At 44.1% G+C, this 23880-nt stretch overlaps 1 protein-coding gene across 2 annotated transcripts in view; it reads left to right on the forward strand.

Annotated features, from left to right (window-relative positions):
* Positions 1–6135: 6135 nt before the first annotated feature.
* LOC139050600 (putative sodium-dependent multivitamin transporter) overlaps positions 6136–23880 on the forward strand; it is a 60666-nt gene continuing 42921 nt past the window's right edge. For both annotated transcript variants that reach the window (XR_011508967.1, XM_070527172.1), the window contains exons 1-7: positions 6136–6511; positions 10006–10266; positions 14775–14840; positions 15504–15555; positions 16764–16831; positions 18767–18924; positions 19959–20099. Coding sequence is in view for 1 of the 2 variants with exons in the window: in XM_070527172.1 (XP_070383273.1) it covers positions 6377–6511; positions 10006–10266; positions 14775–14840; positions 15504–15555; positions 16764–16831; positions 18767–18924; positions 19959–20099 (881 nt within the window). In the remaining variant the exon portion in view is untranslated. The remainder of the gene's footprint in view (positions 6512–10005; positions 10267–14774; positions 14841–15503; positions 15556–16763; positions 16832–18766; positions 18925–19958; positions 20100–23880) is intronic.

Below are 23880 nucleotides of genomic sequence, written 5' to 3' on the forward strand. Positions count from 1 at the left end.
TTGATTTGTCTGATGCTACCGTTATGGGCAGAGAGAGCCTTCTTAATCTCAGTCTTCGCCTTGATTTGCAACTGGTTCGACTGTTCGAGGGCCATCATTGTGGGAGCGCGACAGTCGGGGGCACCGCCTTCTAGCGTTACCGCCTCCATAGACTTCGGACCCTCATTAACGAATGGACGCTCAGATGAAGCGGACTTGTCAGGAGTGATTTATCCGCGGAGCTTAAAGGGACACAAAAGCGAAACAATAAATCAGTTCAGACTAATGAAGCGTTGTTTGAGAACCCTGCAGGCAGTCGTTTCAAAAAAATAGTTTGATTATTAGATGAGAAAATGAAGGTCCAAGTATCAGTATTTGAATTTCGCGCCGAAACCCCAGCGCTGGCACGTCAGCGTGACGCCAGGGATTCCAAAGTATGTTTTCGCATTTGGGCCGCGTTCGCTGAATAAAGGTTCCCGAAACTTGCCATGTTTATTATTTCTTTCCTTTAGAACACAATGTAGTCAACCTGTACCGCTATATATAATTAGTACGCTCCAGAATATGCCATCAAAATTCGAGACGTCACAGCCCCCAGGGGCGGAAACTTAAGTAGCCGTCGCCACCCGTATTTCATTCTTGCGCATTTTCTGGCTTACCAAACGTCTTATCGTTGAAAGAGCGGTGTTTTTGGTGTTGTAGGACGGTAATTTACTGATGCAGAAGAAATCATTTTTCCCTTTAGTGTCCCTTTAACCAGCTGTAGTGCATACAAGCCTATCGACTGCCGCCCTGAGTCTGTTATTCTACTTTTCTAACGATACAGTTCTATCACTCTCTGAACTGGGAATCTCACTTTCCGACAGCTGGGGCGCGTCCTTGTCGTCAGCCCAGGAGTCAGTGCCTCCACCAGAGGAGAAGCGCACCTGCGGCCCCCTGGAGCGGGAGCGACGACTCCTACTTCTGCTGGATCCTCGTTGTCTTGATGACGCACGTTTCCGTGAGTGGCAGCGGCTGCGCGAGCGAGAGCGTTCCCTACATGGGGGGGGGAGGGGACCGCTTGGCACCTACGGCTCCTCTTCAGCGACCTTTGTCTCCGTGCGCTCTTCTCACGCGCTGCTGGCGTCGCATACGTGCTACGCATGGAATGAAGTACCGCTCTTTGCACACCTTGTCAGCGGTTCTCTGCAAGCCGCCGCACACTTTCATTTTAGCTCACACGCATGCGATTCACTTGGGTTATGCAAACCGCAGCCCCTACATTCCGTAGTTCCAGGCGCCGGGCAGACGTCCGCTCTGTGACCAATCCTCCCTTAAGTGTAGCATACGTCAACTCGTTTGCGGTATAGAAAGAAAAGAGTGCACCAAGGTAGGTCCGTATCTCGCGAAGTTCGGCACACCAAGTCAGTCGAAGACGATGATAACTGATCCAGAATCCTTGATTCTCTTGACGCCGAACACTAGCTGGTAGCGGTCGTTCAAAATGTGTCTCGCAAGAGCTGCTGTGTCATCAGCAATGTCCACATTTCCAATAATCTCCTTGCACATATCGCTAGGAGCAGTCTCGCAGGCGTTGAACTTATAGGCTTTACCGGCCACGGTAAAAGATTTGATGTGCATCTGTCTTTTTGCGTTTTCTCTAAGGAGGTGCGGCCACCACACTGTATTGATTAACGTTTGGACAACTTACATCACCCATTGTTTGCTCCAGACTTAGGCCTGCCGCCTCCGTGATTGCTTTGCCCACTGAAGTGGGAAAAATTTTCTCGAAATTGATCGGGGCCATGTTTCTCAAGCTACCGCTGCAAAAGACCCGTCCACTGCTGCACTCCCAAGCCATACTTCCACAGTAAACAGCGCACCTGTCGATATTCTGTCGGGGCGGGGTGCCCTTAGCGCCCAACTACGCCACCGCCCGGGTACGCTAAGGTCGGCGCTCTCAGCCGGCGCCTTGGTGCCCAATGCGAAAGAGGAGCATAATAAAGATCGACGGGCATGAGCTCAATGCGCTAGCACGGCAAGTGCACTCCTGTTCTAGAAGCATGCTGCACCGGTCCTTTGGTTGGACCCTCCGCTGAAATCACCCTGTTCTCGACTATGCCAAAGAACACATTAAGTGCCACTGTCCAACCTACAGCTCCCAATTACACGTTTTGCATATGGTTCTTAGCCACTAAGACAAGAGACCGTTCACGGAAACCAAAATATTCCCACACTGTTCGCAGAGCTCCGTTATGCACAAGGCTACGAACTCGCTAATGCACTTCTTGAGGACGATTAGACTATACACGAGCGCTTGTGAGTGAACGTTCATTGAGTGTGAAAATTCATTTGCGTATGAGCCGACAATGCCTCTTCCTATTCTCTCCTTGTTACTTCTTATCTTTCTTCCCCCTTTCTTCTTCCCCATGTGTATGGCAACCTAACGCGCGAGGCCTTGGTCAACACCCTGCTTTTTCTTCTTTTCTATACCTCTGTGTGTTTTGCCACAACAGGCCTGCCCATGCTTACAAGCTGTGCCTGTTTCATGACCTCTGCTATGAGGCAAAAATGCGATTTAGGGCATTTTCCCATCACTCGGGCGTTCGCTCACATATTCAACTTAGCAATAGATCCGGCGACGTTTCCAGACAGTACAAAACGAGCTAGAAGATCGGGGTTATTCAAACACGCACGGTCTTGTAGATAAAGTCTCCAATTGAATTCAGTGGTTTTTCTTGCCAAAACCACTACTCGGTTATGGGGTATGGTGTAATGGGGGACTTCGAATTAATTCTGACTACCAGGGGATATTTAACGTGCCCCCAATATACGGGACGCGGGCGTTCTTGCACTTCACCCATAATCGACTTGCCGCCGCCGCGGCTGGGATTTCATTCCGCGACCTCGTGCTTAGTATTGCAACACTATAGCGGCCAAGCCACCATGGACGCTGAAGCCTCCAATAACAGGCCAATATCTGTCCCACATATTTTTTCCAAAGCAGGCCTAACAAAGTTTCTTGGCATACACGACGTTATAACAAATTCACAATTTGTCTTTAGGAAGGGAAGATATACGGACGCAGTTTTTTTATCTTTGAAGGAAAGTATAATGACAACTGTAGAGGTCGCGAAATTGGCCCTTGTGCTTTTCAAGAAGCCGTTTAATTGCCTCAGCAGCTATATAATTATATTTAAACTTTCAAGGTTTAGAGTTCATGGCAATCCCCTCGCCTTGATGGAATTATACTTCAATAGGACTAAAGTGGTAACATCCAATCTTATTTCTGGTCAATTAAAAACGTGGTGCCAGAAGGCAGTGCTTTCGGCCCACTATTATTTATCTTATATGTTAATGACATAGCAAATATTGATGCTACAGTTAATTTCTTTGTATATGCATATGATAGTTTTTACTCTTTGCTAGAAAGGATGCAAACGACTAAGTATTAGGTGGAATGTGTTATTATATAAGTTATCTGAGTGGTGACAGTCAAATATGATCAGAAATAATCCTGCTAAGACTAAAGCTGTTCTTTTCAGAGCAAAAATAATGCTTTTAAACTTGAATACCCAAAACCTTTTTAGAAAAAATATCGAGCTGGTTAACGAACATAAAGTACTTTGCGTAATTTTTTCATGTCATTTAGTTTGGGATGGTTATTTTAACTAACTTCCCATCAAGTATTCTGAAGTAGCTGGAGTGCTGGCTTACTTTAGAGCTTTAATGCTGGTAAAAACCAACCTGCGGATGTATCATGCATCGTTTACCTTGCAACTGTGGTTTATTATGAGGCCCCGAAACACAAAGAAAGCTGATTAAAATAATTCCATTTGAAAAAGCGCGCTTCCGGTACCTTAATAACATCAATCCCCAAATAACTTTGTCAAAAAATACCAAGTTATATGGGCAGACAGATACTAAGAATATAACGTTACGGATATATTGTTTTGGAAAAGAAGAATTATGAAACGTTCTGACAACAATAGAGGCCCTAAAACGCCATGAAATACCCGTACATCTCAGAAATCCTGATCGTTGAACTGTATCACGCTTTCGCACTAAATACAAGTTTCAATCCTTTAAAGGCAAAATCTTGAATAATATGCTCACACTACAAATTTGGCTCGCAGAGAATTAAAGATCTATTTTGGGCACTTATCAATATACAAGTTGTCCACATAATTTGAACCAAAATTTTAAAGATGAAAGGCACTCCGAACTTGACTTTAAGCGAATGCATTATGTTGGCATTGGCCTAGAGTTACTCAGGCTATTTTTTTATTTTCCGCTTAACACAAAGACTAGTCATGTTAAAGTAATCAACCTTTTAAGTATTGACTTCAGACCCCAAGCATGATACGCATAGTTGTAGAGCATCTTGAGACACCTCTCAATAAATTGTTTCCAACACGATATATCTCACGTGGTCCTCTTTTCCATGTTCCAAATAAAGCCTCTCAAATATGAAAAAGATACCACGTGGCAGGGCGCTTGCGCTCTCTTATTGGGCTGCTCTCAAGCCTGCAATGAATGAACCAGGTCGGCTGCAGCGAGAGTGGCCCACGACAGGGCGTTATGCCTGGTGTAGGTACCTGGGCATGCGGCTCTTATCGCATGACAGTGTAAATTCATCTTTTTTGCCTATGGTACTTGTCTTTGCACGTTTCGAACTGCTTTAGTTTGTTGAGTCCTTACTACGTACGTTACAAAGTACTAGGCGTTATCGCGCTGCCGTGTACAATGCCTCCTTGTCCAGTCAAGCTGCTCAGGAAGCCCTTTATGCCAAGGAGGACGTTAGTGTATACTATAACAATGGATAAAGATGAAGTTGCATAATACAGGCGCAATTAAATATGTTGAAATCGGGCTGCATTGACGGGGACACACATCATCAGCTCATCTTTTTGAAAAGTGTACTAAAGGAAGTGATGAAAAAGTCCAGCAATTTGTTGCGCAATTTGTGGTGATAGCTTTGAAATTTTACTATGTTCTCAAAACTAGTCGCTAGTATTCCCGTTGCCTATAACATTGCGAAAATTAATGATCCCCGGTGTACTGAGTCACTTTCAGGAGCTTATTTGCACGAAGTAACCATGACACTTACTGTTCCTACAAAGATTGTTGTTATTACTTCTTTCAGTAAATCCCACACTTTGCACCCTTCATTCCCCAAAATGTGTTTTGCTGTGGCATCTGGAGACTGAAAACAGCCAGAGCACAGGGAAGGAATTTAGCGCAGCCCAATCATACGACAGCTGCTCCGTTAATTTCTTTTATGCGAAGCATATTACGAGAGCTCAACCCAGCTCCTCAGGCGCGGCCAAGGAGGTTGGGCGCGGCGGTGTCGCCTTGAAACCACGTGACACCGTGACGTCACGACAGAGGAGAAGTGGCTTTGGCTCAACTCTTGCAAGACGGGCTGGGTGGGAATCGAACCAGGGTCTCCGGAGTGTGGGACGGAGACGCTACCACTGAGCCACGAGTATGATGCTTCAAAGCGGTACAAAAGCGCCTCTAGTGAATGCGGTGTTGCCTTAGAAACGAGCTGTTTCTAAGGCGTGCGTCTCTTGCTCAGGCGCACATTTCGTTGCCGCGCCGAACGCTGCTTTGCTCGACGCTCACCGCGTCCAATGCGGGGCGCGTAGTCGCTGCCCTGTAGCCCTAAGACAATGGGCCCCGTCGACCCCTTGGCGGGTCGACGGTAACGCTGTCGCGTTCCACTCTTGAAGGCGAAGCAGTAATGCATGAGTTGTTTCTTCGTCTAGCCGAACCAAATATAGCCAAGAAACAGCAGTTCACCAGGCTAAACAGTGGTTCAACAACTAAAATAAAGGCTAGTATGCTTCGCATCCTGGGCTTAACCTTACCTAAGCCACAGCCATTTTTATCCACGAGATAGCGCTCGCAACCCACCCTGTCACGTATACACGACCATGTCCCTCGTTGCCATGACAATAATTCACATGCGGCATGCACCAGCAGATGACAGGACAAGCATTGTTAGATACGAGTCGAGGCTGCGGTTTTACTTTTCAAAGTCCTGAAATGATTGTGACTCTTCACCGCCTCTCCCTCCCGAAAGCGATCGTTCATGTCGAAGGTTACAGAACTCCACTCTAACACGTTAGTCACCGTGCTGCTTCGCAGCACATGTGCCGAGTGATTCCCACCTGAAGCGCTCGATACAGGCGCAAGCCAAGAGACAGGGACCCGAGTTCGTCGAGAGGCTGTGCCATTCGGTCTAATCACTTTTGCCGGCAGAGTAGTGTGCAAGCGCCAAAACGTGAAATTACCATGCAGCTTAGCTTCATTGTTTTTTCGCGCGAAATTGAAGCGTACTGCTTTTGACCGTTCGATTTGTGTTGGGGTATCGGGGCAGCTGATTTTCATCTAGCGGTCCCTGTCCGCATACATGACGGAATCAGCGGCGAGTGACGCGTTTGTCGCGGATAGTCTCGGCACTGCTGACATCGCAGTGTTCTGTGTACTGACGGCGGTAGGATACTTCGTAGGACTCTACTTCTCCTTCAGAGGGAGCGGGCGTCAGGTATGTGCGCTTTTACCATGAACAATCAGCTGCATTTTGTGAGCTCTCATAGGCTCTTGTTGGGCAATTCGTATGGAAATGTCGAAAGCGAGCTAAAACAACTGTGCACTAACAGTGTTTTATGCGCACTTTTCTCACCCAAACATCACGACACTTTCAATTTACTCATTGGAACGGCCTACGTGAAATTTAATATGCGTCGACTCCCTGCCGCCGGATACTGTGTCCAATGTTAGCATTCTCAATTTTGCGTGCGAAAAATTGTCCCCCATTCATTTAGAGGTATTTGTTTGCCAATATGCCGTAAAATGGTGTAGGTTTCAGATCATGTTTCGTCTATGCCAGCACACAGAGCATTAAGGCCTTTAAGAGCATTTCAATGTCTATCCGGACGAGCTGCCGATTGCCTTATAACACAGGCCCCCGCAGTAAAAACCACTCACAGGCTTTCCCATATTTATGGTATGCTTAAACGTACTGTATCAAATTATTTTTTGATGTTGCTGAATACAAGGGTCTGGTTCTACAGTGGATAATTTCAGTTTTGTAATTGCGCTAAAAAATGACCACAGATAGAGCACACGCGCACAGGCGCCGTCCTTGTGTGCTCTGTACCGTCGTGTGTTCGCGCAAGTATAACACTGCTTGCTAATATGCACCAACTCGCCAAACAAGTTCTCCTGAGAATAATTACAGCCGTATTCTTGTAAAAAAATTTGCTGTGGCAATGAGCTGACAGCAGATTGTCGTCCATGTAGCTCTAAATCATCCTGACGGGATCCGGCGTTGGGGTCGGCGTCGGCGGAGTTTCCGCCGACGTGAGTTGTGAGTGAAAATTTCCGTATATATTTAGGTATATGTATATAGAACACCTTGCTGTATAACATTCGGTATATGTGAGTTACATTGAAACACCACTCATGGTTAACTTGCTCATACCTTGTCTTACATTCTTGGCAAAGTTTTTCCTCGGAATTGTAAGAATTACAGCCTACAACCAAATGTCATGAACGAAAGCACGGACCGTGCATGCCTTTTATGGTAAATCTCCTTAGTCTTAATTATTAAAAATGGGAAGCTATAGCGGAAACCTGAAAATGATGCAATTTTTATGGCACGGGTTTGCATTATCTTCACAATCGGCCAACGCAAGATGTCGGGTTTCTACCAAAAATCTTGGCCTTACGCATAGCGTTCACCGCCAGCATTCCCTGGTAAATATTACCATTACATAAGTTTCAGTCGCCTGGTATCACGAGAAACAGTCAGAAATCTTTTAATGCTATCGCATTCAACTCTTAAAAGTGAAGCTCAGGCGTCCTCAAATTTTTCTTAAAAAACGCGTGTCATCTTCAGGGATGTGGATAAAAAAAACACGTAAATTCATTGAGACTCTCCACGGAAGAAAATATCATGAGCATCGGTGTTCCATCCGATGTATGAAGCTGCACAATTGTGAAATCAGCATCATCTGAAGATGTGGTAAATGCCGGTAGCATGACCAATCATAAACGAGTGAGTTGTCAGTTCTGCGCCTGTCCTGTGTACTTCTCTGTCTTGTGTTGCCGTTATTTTGCGCTGCTGTTATTATCAAGAAGAACCAAACTCGGCCGGTTTTACACTCTTTGTAAATGCCGCCGTTCGTGAACGATATTTGTCGAGATATGCGATAGCTCCAAAATCAGATCAAATTGACGGTTCTGAACAAACACATGGCATAAATAACTAAGAGGGAAGCCATAGTTGCTGACACGGGACGGATTTTCACTTGGCGGCGTTTGTTATATTGCGCACAAATATCTGCATTGCCCGAAATAGACCATGGGATGCCTCTGTAGAAGTGTCAACGAATTTAGACTGCTGCTTTCGACGAGCTCTATGCATGCGTGCCATTTCATGGTCACGCTTGCTGGGGCAATCAGAATAGGTAGAATAAGGCAGGCACGAAGAAGGAAACCAGAGTAGCTTAATTTATAATTATGGAGTCTGTGACAGCTCTAAAGTCTCTTGATGACATGTTGAAGATGTCAAAATCATTGACATATATTTTTGTACTACCGAATAAAGTTAACTACGTATGAAACCATCTGTTTCCACGAGCAGCTGTTATGGGGAATAGAACATGTCCTTTCACGGACTGATCACCAGTTTCGGCAGGTTCAGACAGGTTTCAACAGTTTTCTACTTGTAAAATGCAAGGAATTGCGCCATTGTCATTAAAAAAGGGAAAGGTTACAAAGAATCGAAGAACGAAAAGATCGAAAGCACATCTTGTCTGTCTTGTGTTTTCCCTTGCCTATAATGAGTAATTTATTTGATAAGAAAGCTTACAATGCCAACTTCTCAAAGTACTGTTATTCTAATGAAACAAAGCTGAAAATCGCTTTCATAAAAAGTATTTGTTTTTATGGGCAGTGAAGTTTCAGTACATTATTCTAAAGTGGACGTTCCAGAAATTGGTACTTTTCATTGCAGTTGCACATTTAAGGGCTTGGAATAAAAATAATCAAGGCTGCTACATTCAGAGCACGGGCGAAACACTTCTTCTCCATGGTGATTTCTGGGGAATTATTAGATATACTTCGACGAGAGAGTTGTTCATGAACTAGACTAGTTTTTTGTAATTCCCGGTTGAAAAACAGAACATAAATTTATGTCTGAACCATAAAATTTTGTGTCGCATCACAGAACTTCCTGACGTACGGCAGCGGTAACAGTAGCTGCCAGCGAAATTTCTGACATCATGACAGAAGTCATGCCGTTGCAACAGAAATATTTTGTGGCGACAAGCAAGACTTCTCAAGTCACAGCGAGAGCATTCTATCGAGAGAACAAGAGATCTGAAGTTGCAACAAGTTATTTATGACCTTGAGCTTTTCCTTGTCCAGGTGTGTACATGTGCTGTTTTGTACAGTGGGAGTTTCGATAATTTTCTTTTGTTAGCAGTAATTCACCTGTATCTTCCGTGAGGTATAAATTCTGTTTAAGATCACCTCAAGTGAGAAGTGCACTAAAGTTTCACTTGTTTAGCCATTTATGACATGGTACAACGTAGTCGGAATTTCGGTACCGAACATCTCATGCGGTAGTAAGATCTTGATGAGGCATAGTTGGTTCATACTTAGAACTGAGGTTAAACAGCGCAAAAAAGACGAGGACACAAGGAAAGGTATGGCTGTGGTATTTGTTTCCTTGCGTCCTCGTCTGTTTCGCGCTCTTTAACCTCAGTTCTAAATCTCATCCAAATTTCTGTTGAGAACACTTCAGCGTGTGTCTGCCAAGCGAAGACAGAAAAATAACGCCGGTAATGCTAGGTCCATGGTACCAGGCTCAACGTTGTGCTGACGGGGCGCCCCTGCGGCGTCGATTGGTTACGAGCATTGACTCTGAAACCAGCCAGCAGCTGTCCGATATGAGTGTCGTTTCATCGTACTTATACGGTGCAAGATACAATAGCGTGGGTAAGTGTGCCCTGTACTTCTTTTCAACTGCAGGTTGATGCTCGTGACAAAGGGACCTCATCTGCGGTTCTCGAGGCCTTCCTGGGTGGTCGCAGTCTACCGGCCGCCGCTTTGGCAGTGTCTGTGCTCGCGTCAGTGGCCACCGCCGTTGGCGTTGTGAGCTTCGTAGGCCACTACTACGCGTACGGCTTCCATCTTGACTGGGCATTGGCTGGCATACCATTGTCGGCGGCTGTGGTGTCGCTCGTCGTCGTCCCGCTGCTTTACGGTCTGCGAGTAGCGTCTATATTTCAGGTAAACCCACTTCGTGATGGTGTTCCCTGGTACTCTGTTGATGTCAGGAACAACAAGGAATAAATGTTCAAACTTTTTTTTCTTTCCACGTGGTTCTGCGTTCTGCAATCAGCCGAAACGAGGGAAGCGACATTTCTGAGCTCTTTAAGGAGGAAATTCAACAAGACTCGAGTATTTCACTCGAGTCTTGTTGTTTCTTTTCTGTCTGTTGAAGTGCGCAAAACGCACAGAGAATAACGATGTTCAGCAAAATGGAAAAATATTCTGCCGGAACTCTTTCAACATCTCGTGGGCAACACCTGGCATACTAGTGAGCACGAATTCCATCGTACGCCATATGTGGCTTTCTGTGAACTTGTAAAGACAGCTGTCGTCGAATGGGAAGCACATAAGTGCTCTTCATATCCTCTTTCGAGAACCTTCGCGCTATCATCGCAGCTGAGCTGAGCTGCCGTGGAGAGCCGGCCGTTAAAGGCTATGCATGTGTTACTGCGTGAGGGCAACACCCACCGCTAAGCCTTTGGAAGAGCATCGCATGAATTCCCTTGATGACACACGGCGTCGAAATCATAGTACAACCAATTCAAGTGAAGCGTATGCTTAGCATTGTTTCTAAATAAAAGTTGCGGTTAACTGCCGGAAAGGAATAACTTTGATATCAGCTTCACAATCGAAATAAAGGTTTAGGAAAATAACGGGGAAGCAGGAAACACTTTCTACTGGTCATAAACGAAACGCACAAGTACCTCCTTGCCTGTGCAATGCTCTACTGAACGAGCTACACATGTGGCTTTGTAACCATTTCCTTTTTCTTTGTCTTATTTTTGTTCATCTACTACACCTATAGCCTGCTACACCTACTACAGCCGGCGATAAACGACTGATGTGGCTTTATGTCCTACTTTAAATTGATATAAAATATGCGAAATAAAATGTGGCAGTGGAGTCTTTCGATTTTCGACGTTAATGTTGAGCTCCAGGCTTTGTTTGACTTCCCTCGCTTACATTAGTGAATGCGAGCCGTGGTCCATGATATTGAATTTGACGTATTTAAAGTTGGGGCTTTTACTCACGCACGAATGCCATCAGTAGGAATATACAAAAAATACCGATGCTTGAGGCAGTATTCTTGTAACTGTGACAACGTTGAATGTGGAGAGAAAAATGGTGTCAGGTTCGCGATAACACGACGTGTCAATCAGATAAGCGAATGTGAGGACGTTGTAAGTTCATTTTTCTGTGCGGAATAAGCAAATTTAACGTATGAACTTTTTTTCATGTTTTCTTTTTCCTGACGTGAGCTCATTTTTGTTGCAAGAGCGTGTGGCACGATGAAACAGTAGGAACAAGCGAACTAGTAATATTGCGGAACGTTCGCTCCAGAGATATCCCTTGTTCCCTCGCTAATGTTGATCTCCTTGAAGGGACTTGTAGGGTAACAATGCATAAAAATCACCGTATCCATCGTACGTGTTTGAATCGGTGAAAAACGAAGTTCTTCGTAACGTGTACTCACATAAGTTAAATTCATCCCATTTCTTCTTCATTTGAATGTTCTTTATTGCTGCTCTATAACTGTATGATGCCAACTTGTTCGCTTCGCTTCTGCTTCCTGACTTAATTTCTTCTATTGCCGAGTTTTTCAATTATTTGTTGCCATCTGCATATTTCACGTGTTGTTCTTCGTGGCTTCTCGGCCACCTACACTGTGACACCACAATCCTTCTTGCCCATTTCCCGAGAAAGTTCACAAACCATTAACACATGCTCAGTTGCACATATGCAGCCAGTTCACCAAGTTGTCGGTTCTGGCTCCTTCCTAGCAAATACTCAGTGGCTCAAGTCGTCCCATACTTCTCAAATCCCCAGCCAGCGCCAAACGGCCGGTAAACATGGAAATAGAGAGAAAGAGAACATTTCATAAATGAGTGCGAGCGTCGGCCAGAGGCTTCATTTTTGAGGAGGAATGAAAGTAGGAGAAATTCTTCATCCAGCATGCAAATCACCTTTGACGCTTCTTCATCCTGTCAGACTCTAATGTTGAACCAGGCATCCCCCCTCCCCGACTTCTCACTTTCAGGTGTGAGCTTGCGGATGAGAACGAGGGGGAAGGGGGCAGGGCCAATATGTGGGAGCATACCAAGGTCATGCGTTACGGTTATGCGTATGCGTCACATGGGAGGCACTTATTAGGCTAAATAGAGTAGCGTAGATAGCGTCTTAGTGGCTGAGATAGGGAAAGGTCTTGGTTTAAAGTTGTCTCCAGGCAGAGCAGAGGAGCGAAAAATTAGCTTCGCTTTGAGACCAGAAAGCAAGTGAGAAGGTACAAGTGCAAGAAAAAATTAGATAGGGTAATTGCATGTATCTTCCTTTTCACTCTCGAAATGAAACTTGAATATAGCTGAAGTTGAGAGTAATTTTTCTATATTTTTCTAAATAAGCTGGCAGTCAGCCCGTGCCCATCCGGCGTGCCTCTGTCTCGTGTTATGACGTCTCTCGCATTCAGCATGCATAATTAATGTCAACCTGCTCTCTCAGCCGTCTACTTTGCTCCGGTGAAGCTTTACCATGTGTCTGATACGACATTTGCAAAAGCTCATTATAATTGCAAAGGAGGATAACTGTGACGCGGGAAAAGCATAAACGTGGTGTAATATATAACGTAGAAAGAGCTGTCTCAGATTTGTCAGAAGAGTCTCAGAAAAGCTGTCTCAGATTTGAGCACCGGATAGTAGTTACGGCAAACAGGCTTATATAATCGCTGAATGTGGTCCTACAAAAGATTACCACTGAGGGCACCTCTGTTGGGAATGTTCAAAAAAATAATTCACAACATAAAAACATGGTATAGTGGCCCCACGTAGGTGTCTGCGATTTCCTTATACAAGTAAATGATACCGCTCATTATTATGAAAAGTTTGTTGGAATTTTTTTTTAATTTACCTTATCCGCATTCTCGGGCAAATGTGTTCGCAACACTGCATATGTGCACATTTCTATCGTATTCCCCAGAACGAGTGTGTGCATCTGTAACACGGAGCATATAGAGAACCTAAACATTATTACATATCTCTACTGTGAAGTAGTAGGCACATATTTGTTAACGGGGGGGCCAATAATGCGGCGCCATCTAGCATAAAATTGGCAAGTGAGGCTCATGCCTCCAAGATTAGGAGCGCGCCTTTGCGTATCTTTACACCTTTACGCTTTCTGCATGCTCAGGCGTGTGACACAGAAGCTGTGAGAGAGAAATAAACGCGGCCGAGTGGAAGCATTACAATGAAGTTTTATGCCGCAGTAAAATAATTACTAGTCACGTATGAAAGTGGAAAGGCTTCAGAAGAAGCTTTAGTTTGGGCCCATGACTGAGCCCACTGAAACACATGTAAAACGCAGAAACTTGTTTCAGAAATAACCACTTGGCCAAGTTTCCTTTGTTTTTTTTTTATTTGAAAGAAAAAGCTAAATCGTTGGGACTACAGACAGCAATGTTTTGATATAAAGCCCAAATTTGTAAGGAAGCTTTCATAAATTGGTCGACTTGAAAAACTATAGAAGCATGAAGTGTCGAAATTTCTAGCTCTGTATCAAGATTAGATATCGCAGATCTGAAAAATTCATCAATTAGAGCATCCAAAGGGGACCACTTTCATACATCAAGTTATGTTTTACACGAATTGGTTAAATTGTTTGCATGGGTTTTGCAAACGTCCTACTCGTATATTAGTCGTCCATTTGAGAGCCTTGTACAATACATAAATTTATAAATTTATTCTGCCTTAGATTAACTGTCACATGCAGTTCGCAGAATATTGACATGGTTTTCAGTGCTGAGTTACACAGCTGTAAACTTGATAGTCCTGTTTTCTGAAAGTTTGCAATTTGCAACAATTATTCTTAAAGAGTGATGGCCGAAATAAAAAATTCGCTATCATCAGTCACTATATTTTACCTTTTTTTAAATGCAACAAACCTCCTCAAATCTGACAAACTGGTTACCGAGAAAAACGATTTCTCTTTTCCATTGTATTGAGGTAGGAGACCCCGAGGTCAAGCTGCCTCTTCGGCGTCGAATCATCTCGTCTCAGGCTATGTAGGTAGGGACATGTTGCAGGTTGCCTAACGCGGAGAGTATTCTTACGAGATGGTAGTGTGACGACAAGTTTATTCTGCACGTAACATTAGGCATTAGTCAGTAGTTTGTGAAAGTGCCAATGGCACTGTACCATTAAATTAAGTTCAAGAAAATACATGGAATTGTGTTATTTGGGTTTTATTGGGCGGGATATAATATTAGGACGGACATTCTTGCAAGAAAGAAATTTACAAAGGTCCATGCGGATTTACACACAGTTTCGGCATGCGTATTACGGCAAAGCAAAAAAAAATATATAACTAGAAGAATGAATGAGTCATTTATGCACAATTGTTTAGTTGTTTGGACGTGAAAGGTGATAATGTGTGCAACACTGAGTCGTTCATTTTTTTTGTATTTTTGTCAAAAACAGTATCTTCGCATGCGCTTCGACAACAAAGTTGGAATTACTGCCTGCATCGTCTATTTCATCCTCAGTGTAAGTAGGCAGATCGAGTATTCTGCTTCCTTATTTACCCAAAGACGCCCATTAACACTGTTTCTAGCTGTGTGTATAGCTACATAAAAGATGAACATAGTTTGTATCGTAGCACATTATTCCTACTTTTTCAAATGCCGGGGACATGTATTCATTACTGATCGGCTTCAATTTCGTAATTGAAGCATGTGCCATCCAGATAATCGGTTAAAATATGTATGAGACTCATTGTTCTTTTTTTACGTTTTTGTGGCACAAGCAGAACGACGGACACACACAAATGTATATTAGACAACGCCCAGTGTTATGGGATGTCTAATATGTGTTTCCATGTGTCGGTAATTCTCACCTGCGCTACAACAAAGTGGATCATGTGCGACCAACAAACCTATGTAGAAACTCTCATATTTTTATATAGAAGCATGGTTATGGAGGTTTCTCATGTATTTCCACCTCTGTAGGTGACCTACCTGCACAGGTCAGATTCTGCTAGATGTTACCTGTTGATATTGAGAAAGCTATTCCGTTTAGAAAGAATATCAACGTCAAGGACAACAAAAAACATCTCGTACACAAAAGAGAGTTTCTTTTTATGATGCAGCACTTCCATTTTGATGCAGCGCCTCTATGAATAGAGAACCTATGAAGTTTTGTTCATTACAGCAAAGCGTAGGTGCGGTGGGAATCTTCAGCTCGGCGATTGCGGTGTCTACAAGTGCGTATATTCATTCTCTAATAAGGATAATGTATTAAAGGAAGAAAGTGCATAAAATATCATGAGCTCTTTGTAAGTCTTCTGACTTCTACTGTGCATAACAATGTCTATAGGAATGCAGTCGGTCGACAAGCATACCATATGCGCTTACATAGCGCTCTTCCTACGTTACCGAAGGCCGACATTTTGGTGGAAAAAAAAAGAACGACAAAGACAAAATTAGAATGGGATATTTCCTATTCATGGGCAACGTTGCGTACAGGGAAGCAATCAAGCTTTTGCATTCAGCGTGGCTGGCCTTGGTGAGGCGATGTTTTTTTTTTATCTAGCCGATTTGTTTTTATAAAAGCCGCAGCAAGAATTTGAGAAAGGTGAACCTAGAATTTGAGCGACGTGGTTTTTCTAAATCTTCGCTCTGTGTTCGTGTGCATGACTACGCGCAACCTGATTTTCACAGAAACATGCGGCTCTCAAGAGAACCCATTTACACATGATGCTCTTGCACGTGCCAAACCAAACATTAACGGCAAACAATTATTCTTATTGCATGAAGACCTTTGACTGCTTCATTTTAAATCTGACAGGAACAAAAAGAAGTATTCTTGTAATAAAAATAGCCCGTTAAGTTATGAAAAGAAAGCTTTCTGTCCGAGGCGATTGAAAATAAAACGTGCAGTCGTATGTGCCGCTGACGATTTATTTAAAAATCCCTAGATTCTAAAAAAGTACATCTGCTAGATTTCATCAGTGGAACGTGAACTAAGGGCATAATAAACAACGCCCTTTTTTCCAAGTTTAGGCAAGTTTCCAATGGAGTGTTTACCAGTCTTAAAATAAACTTGCACGAATCTCGAAATTCTTTTGTCACAATGAGTAGAAGCCAGTTTTCGAATGAATTAAGTTCAGATGGTTGAACGCGCAGATTACGAGATAAATGCACCGCTTGATATTTTACCCATATGTTCAACTGCAAATCTGTATACTTCGCGACAAGGTCTTGTCGCGCTATACCAAAAAATGCTGCTCCTCAGGGGTTCGCCAAAAGCCGAAAGAAACTTAGGTATTTTTTTAATGCGAGACTGCTGTAGGCAGACATTTTTCTCCCCGATCTGAAAGCAACAAAACCGTAACTATACCGTATCTGTCACTCATTGCATCAAACACTAACATGTCTACTGAGCACTACAACTAACTTCTTCCTGCTTCAGTGTTTCCCATACAAGTTGTGTACTCCAACATCGTGATCGGCCTGGCAGGCACAATCTATACTGCACTGGTAAGCTCTCTTCCTACTATAACCCGTACTGTTTTCACTTCCAATGCAATTTGTGCTTCTGTTTTTGGCGTGACAAAGTTCAGAAGAAAAAAAAGGAATTGCACGCAATACGCAACAGTGCTTGACCAAAAGAGGAAATAAATAACAGCAGACATGCGAGACCTTGCCGAGTCGCAGGTCCCTTTGCAGCATAGTTACGGCTTCTCGCAGCATCGAAGCACTCTGACGTGTGGCTTGGAAGCCCGGAAACAAACTCGCCCGTCCTCCATCAATCTCCCTCTTTCATCTCCCTATATCTATCTGTCCATCTATGACCTCCATATATTCTCTATCTACCTCTATGTCCACATCTGCTCTGCCGGTATGCGTTGCTGTTAAGTGATAGGACCACACTAGCGAAAGACTGGGCGAGAAAAAGCGGCTCGAAGCGTGAGGCACCGGCAGTGGCATGCCAGATTTTCGGGACGCTTTCGCAGGTACAGCAAGTACGCTATAGATATGCTCTTAGTTCAAATCGCTACGGCTGTGATCAGGTGATGCTGAGAGAGGCTGGCAGTTCCTCGGAAGTTTTGCCCACGTGCGTGAACTGGCCGCTCTTTACTGCTCTCCCTGATTGGCGGCGAGTGTAGTGCGCCAAAACAGCTGCAAGAACCATTCGCTCAGTGGCGGCGAAATGTTGCCGCTAGACTATCCTCGTGGAGTGCTTTCGGCTGCCAGCAGCTAGTTGTCACCGGCGAGTGTTGACCGCGCGCGTAACAATACATTGAGGCACCGGAGCCGGCGGCAGATTGCGATTGTTTGAACGTCGTACCGTGATCCACTATACCTGCGCCAACTTTCAACCACGAATGCCGGTCGGTGTGCGTAAACGACGGTTGTACAGTAAATTTTTGACTAAGAGGTATGTTATTGCGGACGAGATGGCTATTTACATTACAATATACCGGAATTATACGATGTGGCCCTACAATGAAACCCCAAAGGCTACCGAAAAATGGTGGAGGAACAATCGCTGATGGTTGTGAATGTAAGCGACTGTAATCTGTGTGATCTGGGAATGTGATCAATGTGTATAGCCACATCGATCACGTACTTAAGCTCCAAGTTCCTAAAACCGCTGTGGTCCTTAAGAAACCTTCGTGATGCAAATCCAAAATTAAATGTCTTGCAATACGGCATTAAGTCGGTTGGTTGAGTACGCGTGATCGCATAGGATGCATATACCCTTACTAATTGTCGGTAATTGTCAGTGATGTTACCATACAGTTTTACAATTGTTAACTTCCCGCAACGAAAAAAAAAGAACAGGTGACCTAAGGAGGGACTGTATGCCTCACCCCCCCCCGGCACGCACTCACGCTCACAGACACCATGCCCCCCTCTCCCCCTTTCCTGCTCGCCTCTTCTCAACTGTGTTGTCCGTGAGTCCGTGCCGTTTTCCTTGGCGCGTTTCCTACCCTTCGTGGCGCAAATTTGACTTCCCGTCGTGTCACGGATCTTCCACAAAAACGGTTGAAAGAGGCAAAGAAAGCTATTCGTTTTTACGTCGTCGCTGCAACAAACATACACTTACCCATCTCATAATTGCTTTGTCAAAGGGAAGCGTTCCATGTCATTTTTTTCCTTGGGCGAGGCGCGTCTGCGCAGTAGACTTCTTAGGAGTATAAAGGGTTCCTTCTGAAATTAGTGAAATAGCAAATCAGGCTGATTTCCGGAGTTAGTGAAACCCTTGACATCACGGGGCCGATTCGCCGTGTGAGTCGTAATCACTCTGCTGCAAAGCGCCTTGCGCCAAACGAGCTGACAACGCATTTAATTACGCGCTTCTCGAAAGCTTTGCTTCACATAGACTCCAACATGTGTGTTCGAATCATATAGATGTTCCGCTGATTCCCCATTTGTGTTTTGTATTTATTCTGCTATCTTCCATGAAAGGGAGGTCTTCGTGGAGTTGTGTGGGCGGACTGCGCGCAAGCTTTCGTCATGTTCTTGTCACCCATCGTCATCATTGCAAAAGTCCTCTACGATTCCTCTATTGCGACACCACCGCTCCGTCCTATGACCGATGCGAACATCACGGACTTTGCATTCCGGTTAGTATCACTACTGTGAAATAGATCACTATGGACATCAACGTCTTGTCGAAAAGTAAGCACAAGTGTGGAGGGAGGAGAGGGCATACTTTCAGCGCATATACGTATATAGACCAAAACAAACGCTATCTTTTAGGTTCAGATAGTCCGAAGCTGTTTGGCGCAGCGACATCATCATGATTGTCACATCTTCGGCGGTTCGAGAGTCGATGAGGCAACACTTTATAGTTATCAATGTTGACCATCCATCTCTGTCAACAACTGAAAACAGAGTGCGGGCGGAAATGCACATTTAAAATGCAATAGCACACAAGGTTAACATGCAATTCACATTTCCAGAAAAGTCTAAATAGATTTACGAAGGTTTGGCTTTTTGGCCCGTATTCACAAAAAATGTTCTTAAGCGGTAACTCTTCTCAAGAACACAAACGAATAGCTTAGCGAATTCACCGTTTTATTCTTGTGCGTCCGAGCCTTTCCCACTTAGCTCTTCGACCTCTTAGCCTGTCGGCGAACTGAATTCTCGAATGAACTGAGTCACTGCCCGGACCTATGGCGAGTCAGTAACTTGATTTGGCATCGGCAGCAAGGAAACCAATTTTCCCACCATAAAGGATATTTTCAGCAACCACGTCATTTTCCGTCTGCTGGATTTCGTATTCTGGCGATGTTCTTTTTCGTGCAATGTGGCCCTGAGCGTTGTCGCAAGCAAATAATTAAATTCGTTGACATAATTGCGTAAACGAAATTTTCTTTAAGTATGCTTTGCTCAACACTCTTGCCTGGCTAGATATTCTCGCGTTTCTTAGTGAACATAGAACACGTTTTAGCACAGTGAAACCAGCTAAACGAAATCACATGTGTGTTTCATTTATTCAAGTGTTGTCGTTTTTTGTGTTGTAATATGCTGATGCCGACTTCACCGTTAGGCCACCTAGGCTGATGCCATTACCTACAAGAATAACTGAATGCATTTAAAAAAAATCCTTCGGCATTTCTTGTTTATCGATATCTTCTCTCATGCTCGTGCCAAGCATGAACTTGGACATTACAACCGACGAGAACTTCTGGAGTGGAATGGCGGGAGCATTGCCGTTTAGCCTTGTACGAACAGGACTCGACCAGATGGCAGTGCAGAGGTTCATGGCGGCCAGGACACTACGTGATGCAAAGAGGTTGGTGTGTCTTTTTCTTGAAGGTTGCGTTTACCTGAATGAATAAACAGCGAGAGCGCACTTAGTGACTGACCTGAAGAAGTTCATTAGCACTCAGGAACTGCTAAAATGAATATGAACATACGTCAGCCATTCGCGAATATAGATATTTGCCGCTTTTATGAACGCCAACAATGCAATCATAACCATTAAAAACTATTCCTTAAAGCACATTTTAGATCATTCCTATCGTGGTATGTATATACCATGCGTAGGGAGTTTGTCCTTCAGGTGATTTATTGAGATGCCCTGATTTCGCATCCAACGCAAGGACGTCATAGGTAGTAAAATACATTGCTAAGTGCAAATACTTGCCTCAAGGAAACCTATGAATAAACTCATTATTAGATATTAATAGCACTACATGCTGTGCTAAATTTAGTGGAACGGCAAACGCGTCCGTTTCGACTGGTTTAGTGCATTTGTCACGTGTTAAAATTGTTCGGTGGCAGAACGCGAGGCACAATGGGGGAACTTATGCCGAAGCTTTTGGCTCACTATTTTTGGAGTTACGGCATTACTTCCTGACGATATTTGTACACGAATCCAGTTAAGTGTTCTGTCGGAAGCGGGTAGAGTCAAGCTCTAGGCACGTTTCCGGGGCGCTGTTCATCATCATCATCAGCCTGGTTACGCCCACTGCAGGGCAAAGGCCGCTCGCATATTTCTCCAACAACCCCGGTCATGTACTAATTGTGGCCATGCCGTCCCTGTAAACTTCTTAATCTCATCCGCCCACCTAACTTTCTGCCACCCCCTGCTACGCTTCCCTTCCCTTGGAATCCAGTCCGTAACCCTTAATGACCATGGGTTATCTTCCCTCCTCATTACATGTCCTGCCCATGCCCATTTCTTTTTCTTGATTTCAACTAAGATGTCATTAACTCGCGTTTGTTCCCTCACCCAATCTGCTCTTTTCTTATCCCTTAACGTTACACCTATCATTCTTCTTTCCATAGCTCGTTGCGTCGTCCTCAATTTGAGTAGAACCCTTTTCGTAAGCCTTTTGGGGCGCTGTTGATACACAATAAACCACAATAAAGCGTTTCCCGTGACACTTGCTGTCACCAGAAATTATTTGTTGTGAGCGTATGTAGCCGTATACACTCCCAAGACTCACTTTCGCTATCGTTCAAGGGTATATGACCATGACCATGGCATCTATATATCATGAAGGTACTGGGACATCGAGTTTTATTTTCAAGCCCAATCCCCTCTTGTGAAGAATGTTTATCGCTGATTTATGACTAGCAGCAAAATGTTTGTCTCTAAAGCAGTACCATTTCCAGCTTAACATATAGCCCGCTATTCGTAGAATAACAAAAAAAGATTGATTATTCTGCACCGATTCTGAATTGGCACCGGATGTACGCAGGCGGCGGACATCGTAGTGCGGATTGTTCGACCTTGCCTACCAGCTCAATAGCGGATGTGTCATCCCAAGTAAAGTAGGTCACATTTAAACTCAGTTTCTCGCTCATTGTGACCTCCATCGCGACAGAACTCGTGTATGTAAATGCCTCAGGAAATGAGGTCAGCATTGAACAAACGCAGAAATGGGTTAGAGATTTTTCTTGTTCGGAAGCTTGAATTATGGAGCTTTCCGTATCCTTGACCTCGTACACAATACCTACAGCTGCCGTTCTAAATAATGTGAATGCTTCGTCATTCTCTGGTAAAAAGAGAAATGTCAGTGTCGCCTCCACAGGATGTAGCATCAACAGCGACAGCACGCTTATGCGGTGCGCTCGAAGTCCTTGAACGCTGCGCTCACAATACGCGGGAGCGACATGTTTCTTCAGCGCAGCACGCGAGTCAACTGCTGCTGCTGGGCGGAAACAGCGCCCGGGCGTCTCAGCATGCTGGTGGGATGAGCAGCGCCGTCAGCGGCAAAGCATACGTAGGGCGTTGAGGTAGCGCGAGATTAGAGTGACGGAAAAGCATCGCGGTTTTTCTGTGGCGAATGAAAGTATTAAATAGCTTCAGTTTGTCTTTTACGCTGCGTTCTGTTCAGACAACTGTGTCATACAGCTGCTCAGCAAAGTTTTATTGCTCGTTAGCACAACGTTCCTGACAGACGCGGAGCGTGGAAAGCGGACTTCATTCCCCCGTTACGGCACTTGAAAGGCCGCGGTTGCACTTAGCTTCGTTGTAGTTTTAGCTTGAGGCACTAGGACTGGCTTGCGCCTCTGAAAACAATTTTCGCGAGCATATAGAGGAAGTCACCAGTCTTCTCGCTTAAACCAGCCACCATTGGGCAAACTTTCAAACTAAATAATAATAATAATAATAATATTAATAATAATAATAATAAGAAATACATAGTAAGCGGGCCTGTCGAAGCCTAAATGGCTTGTGTGACTAGGCCCGGCAGTGCCGGCAACGGCGATGAGGTCAGTGTATGTACATACATGCCTAACCTTAGTGCCGACCAAACATTGTGCAAACAAAATGAAAATTAAATACATGTAATAATAATAATAATAATAATAATAATAATAATAATAATAATAATAATAATAATAATAATAATAACAAAACCCGTCGCCATCACATAGCACACTCAAGCGCTCTTCCCAAAAACAGATTGGGTGATTTCCAAAGCCGTAAGTAACGGGGTGGTCCGTTGGTAGCGGTGCCCACAGCGAGACCATACCACCAGTGACGCCACAATGGCTATTGCATTAGAACGGCAGAGCACCCGTGTTTCAGTGCCTTCCTGCTCATTATCGTGTCCGAAGTAAGAACTTCGTAGACGACGTCAAAATGACTCGAAATTGCTTGGAGGAGGGTAACATGGCAGAGGAACTTCGTTTGCTTACCTACACAACGATTCCTATTTTTCAGAGTTACACTTGTATCTATTGCGCTCCCCTGCCTATCCTGACTTCGTTAGCACTACCAGTGCGAACTGCCCTCTCCAGCGCCGATGCAATATTTTGTGCCAGCTGTGAATGCAAATTGACTGTTACAGTTCTAATTTTCTGTATGTTGATAAAGCCGATAGGTGGTCATCTAACTTATGTGTGCGCCAGGGAACCAACCTATTGCGCTCATGTTCTGAATCTTACATCCAGTGGCCCTCTCTTCTGGCAACACTAAATGGTTAGTGCTCCGTAATATTAAAAGCACAAAGATTCCGGGGCCTTGTCCACTTTCGTTGCCGGCTGGAGAAACAAACAAATCGCGAGCAAATTCAGTTTTCTTAAATGTACCGGCTTGGTAGTCGCCTGTACATTCTTGCTGGAACTGTGTTGTGTGTGCGTTGTTCAACCTTTCGCGCTTTTTTCGTTTTGTATCTCGTTCACTTATACATGCACCCCTTTTCCATTTCTTTATGTTTAGGAGTTTTTATTTGATGTAGTAGGCATAGAAAAAGCTAGGCTAGTTGTCGGAGAAAATTTTCTGCTTTTGTGACAAATTCGAGTTATGCACAATAACTCCGGCGATATATGCAGACGCAAATGGGGAATAACCGAAATGACCGCAGCGCATACTTTAAATCAAATGTTTTCGCAGTGAGCTTTTATGCATAAGGTTTACACAACAGCGATTTGATTAAAATACTCGCTTTTTATGGTAGCTTTCAAAAAGACGGCTTTGTCGGGAGATTGCAAAATCTAATCGCCTCCAAAACGTAAAGCGTCCTATATTTTATGCAGTAACGTAGAGTATGATTGCGCCTATTTTTTTTTTCAATGGCGCAATATATTTATGCATTGAGATGTACCGTGAAATTAAT

The sequence above is a fragment of the Dermacentor albipictus genome, chromosome 10, assembly GCF_038994185.2.
Source record: "Dermacentor albipictus isolate Rhodes 1998 colony chromosome 10, USDA_Dalb.pri_finalv2, whole genome shotgun sequence".
In the NCBI taxonomy this organism is placed as follows: Eukaryota; Metazoa; Arthropoda; class Arachnida; order Ixodida; family Ixodidae; genus Dermacentor; species Dermacentor albipictus.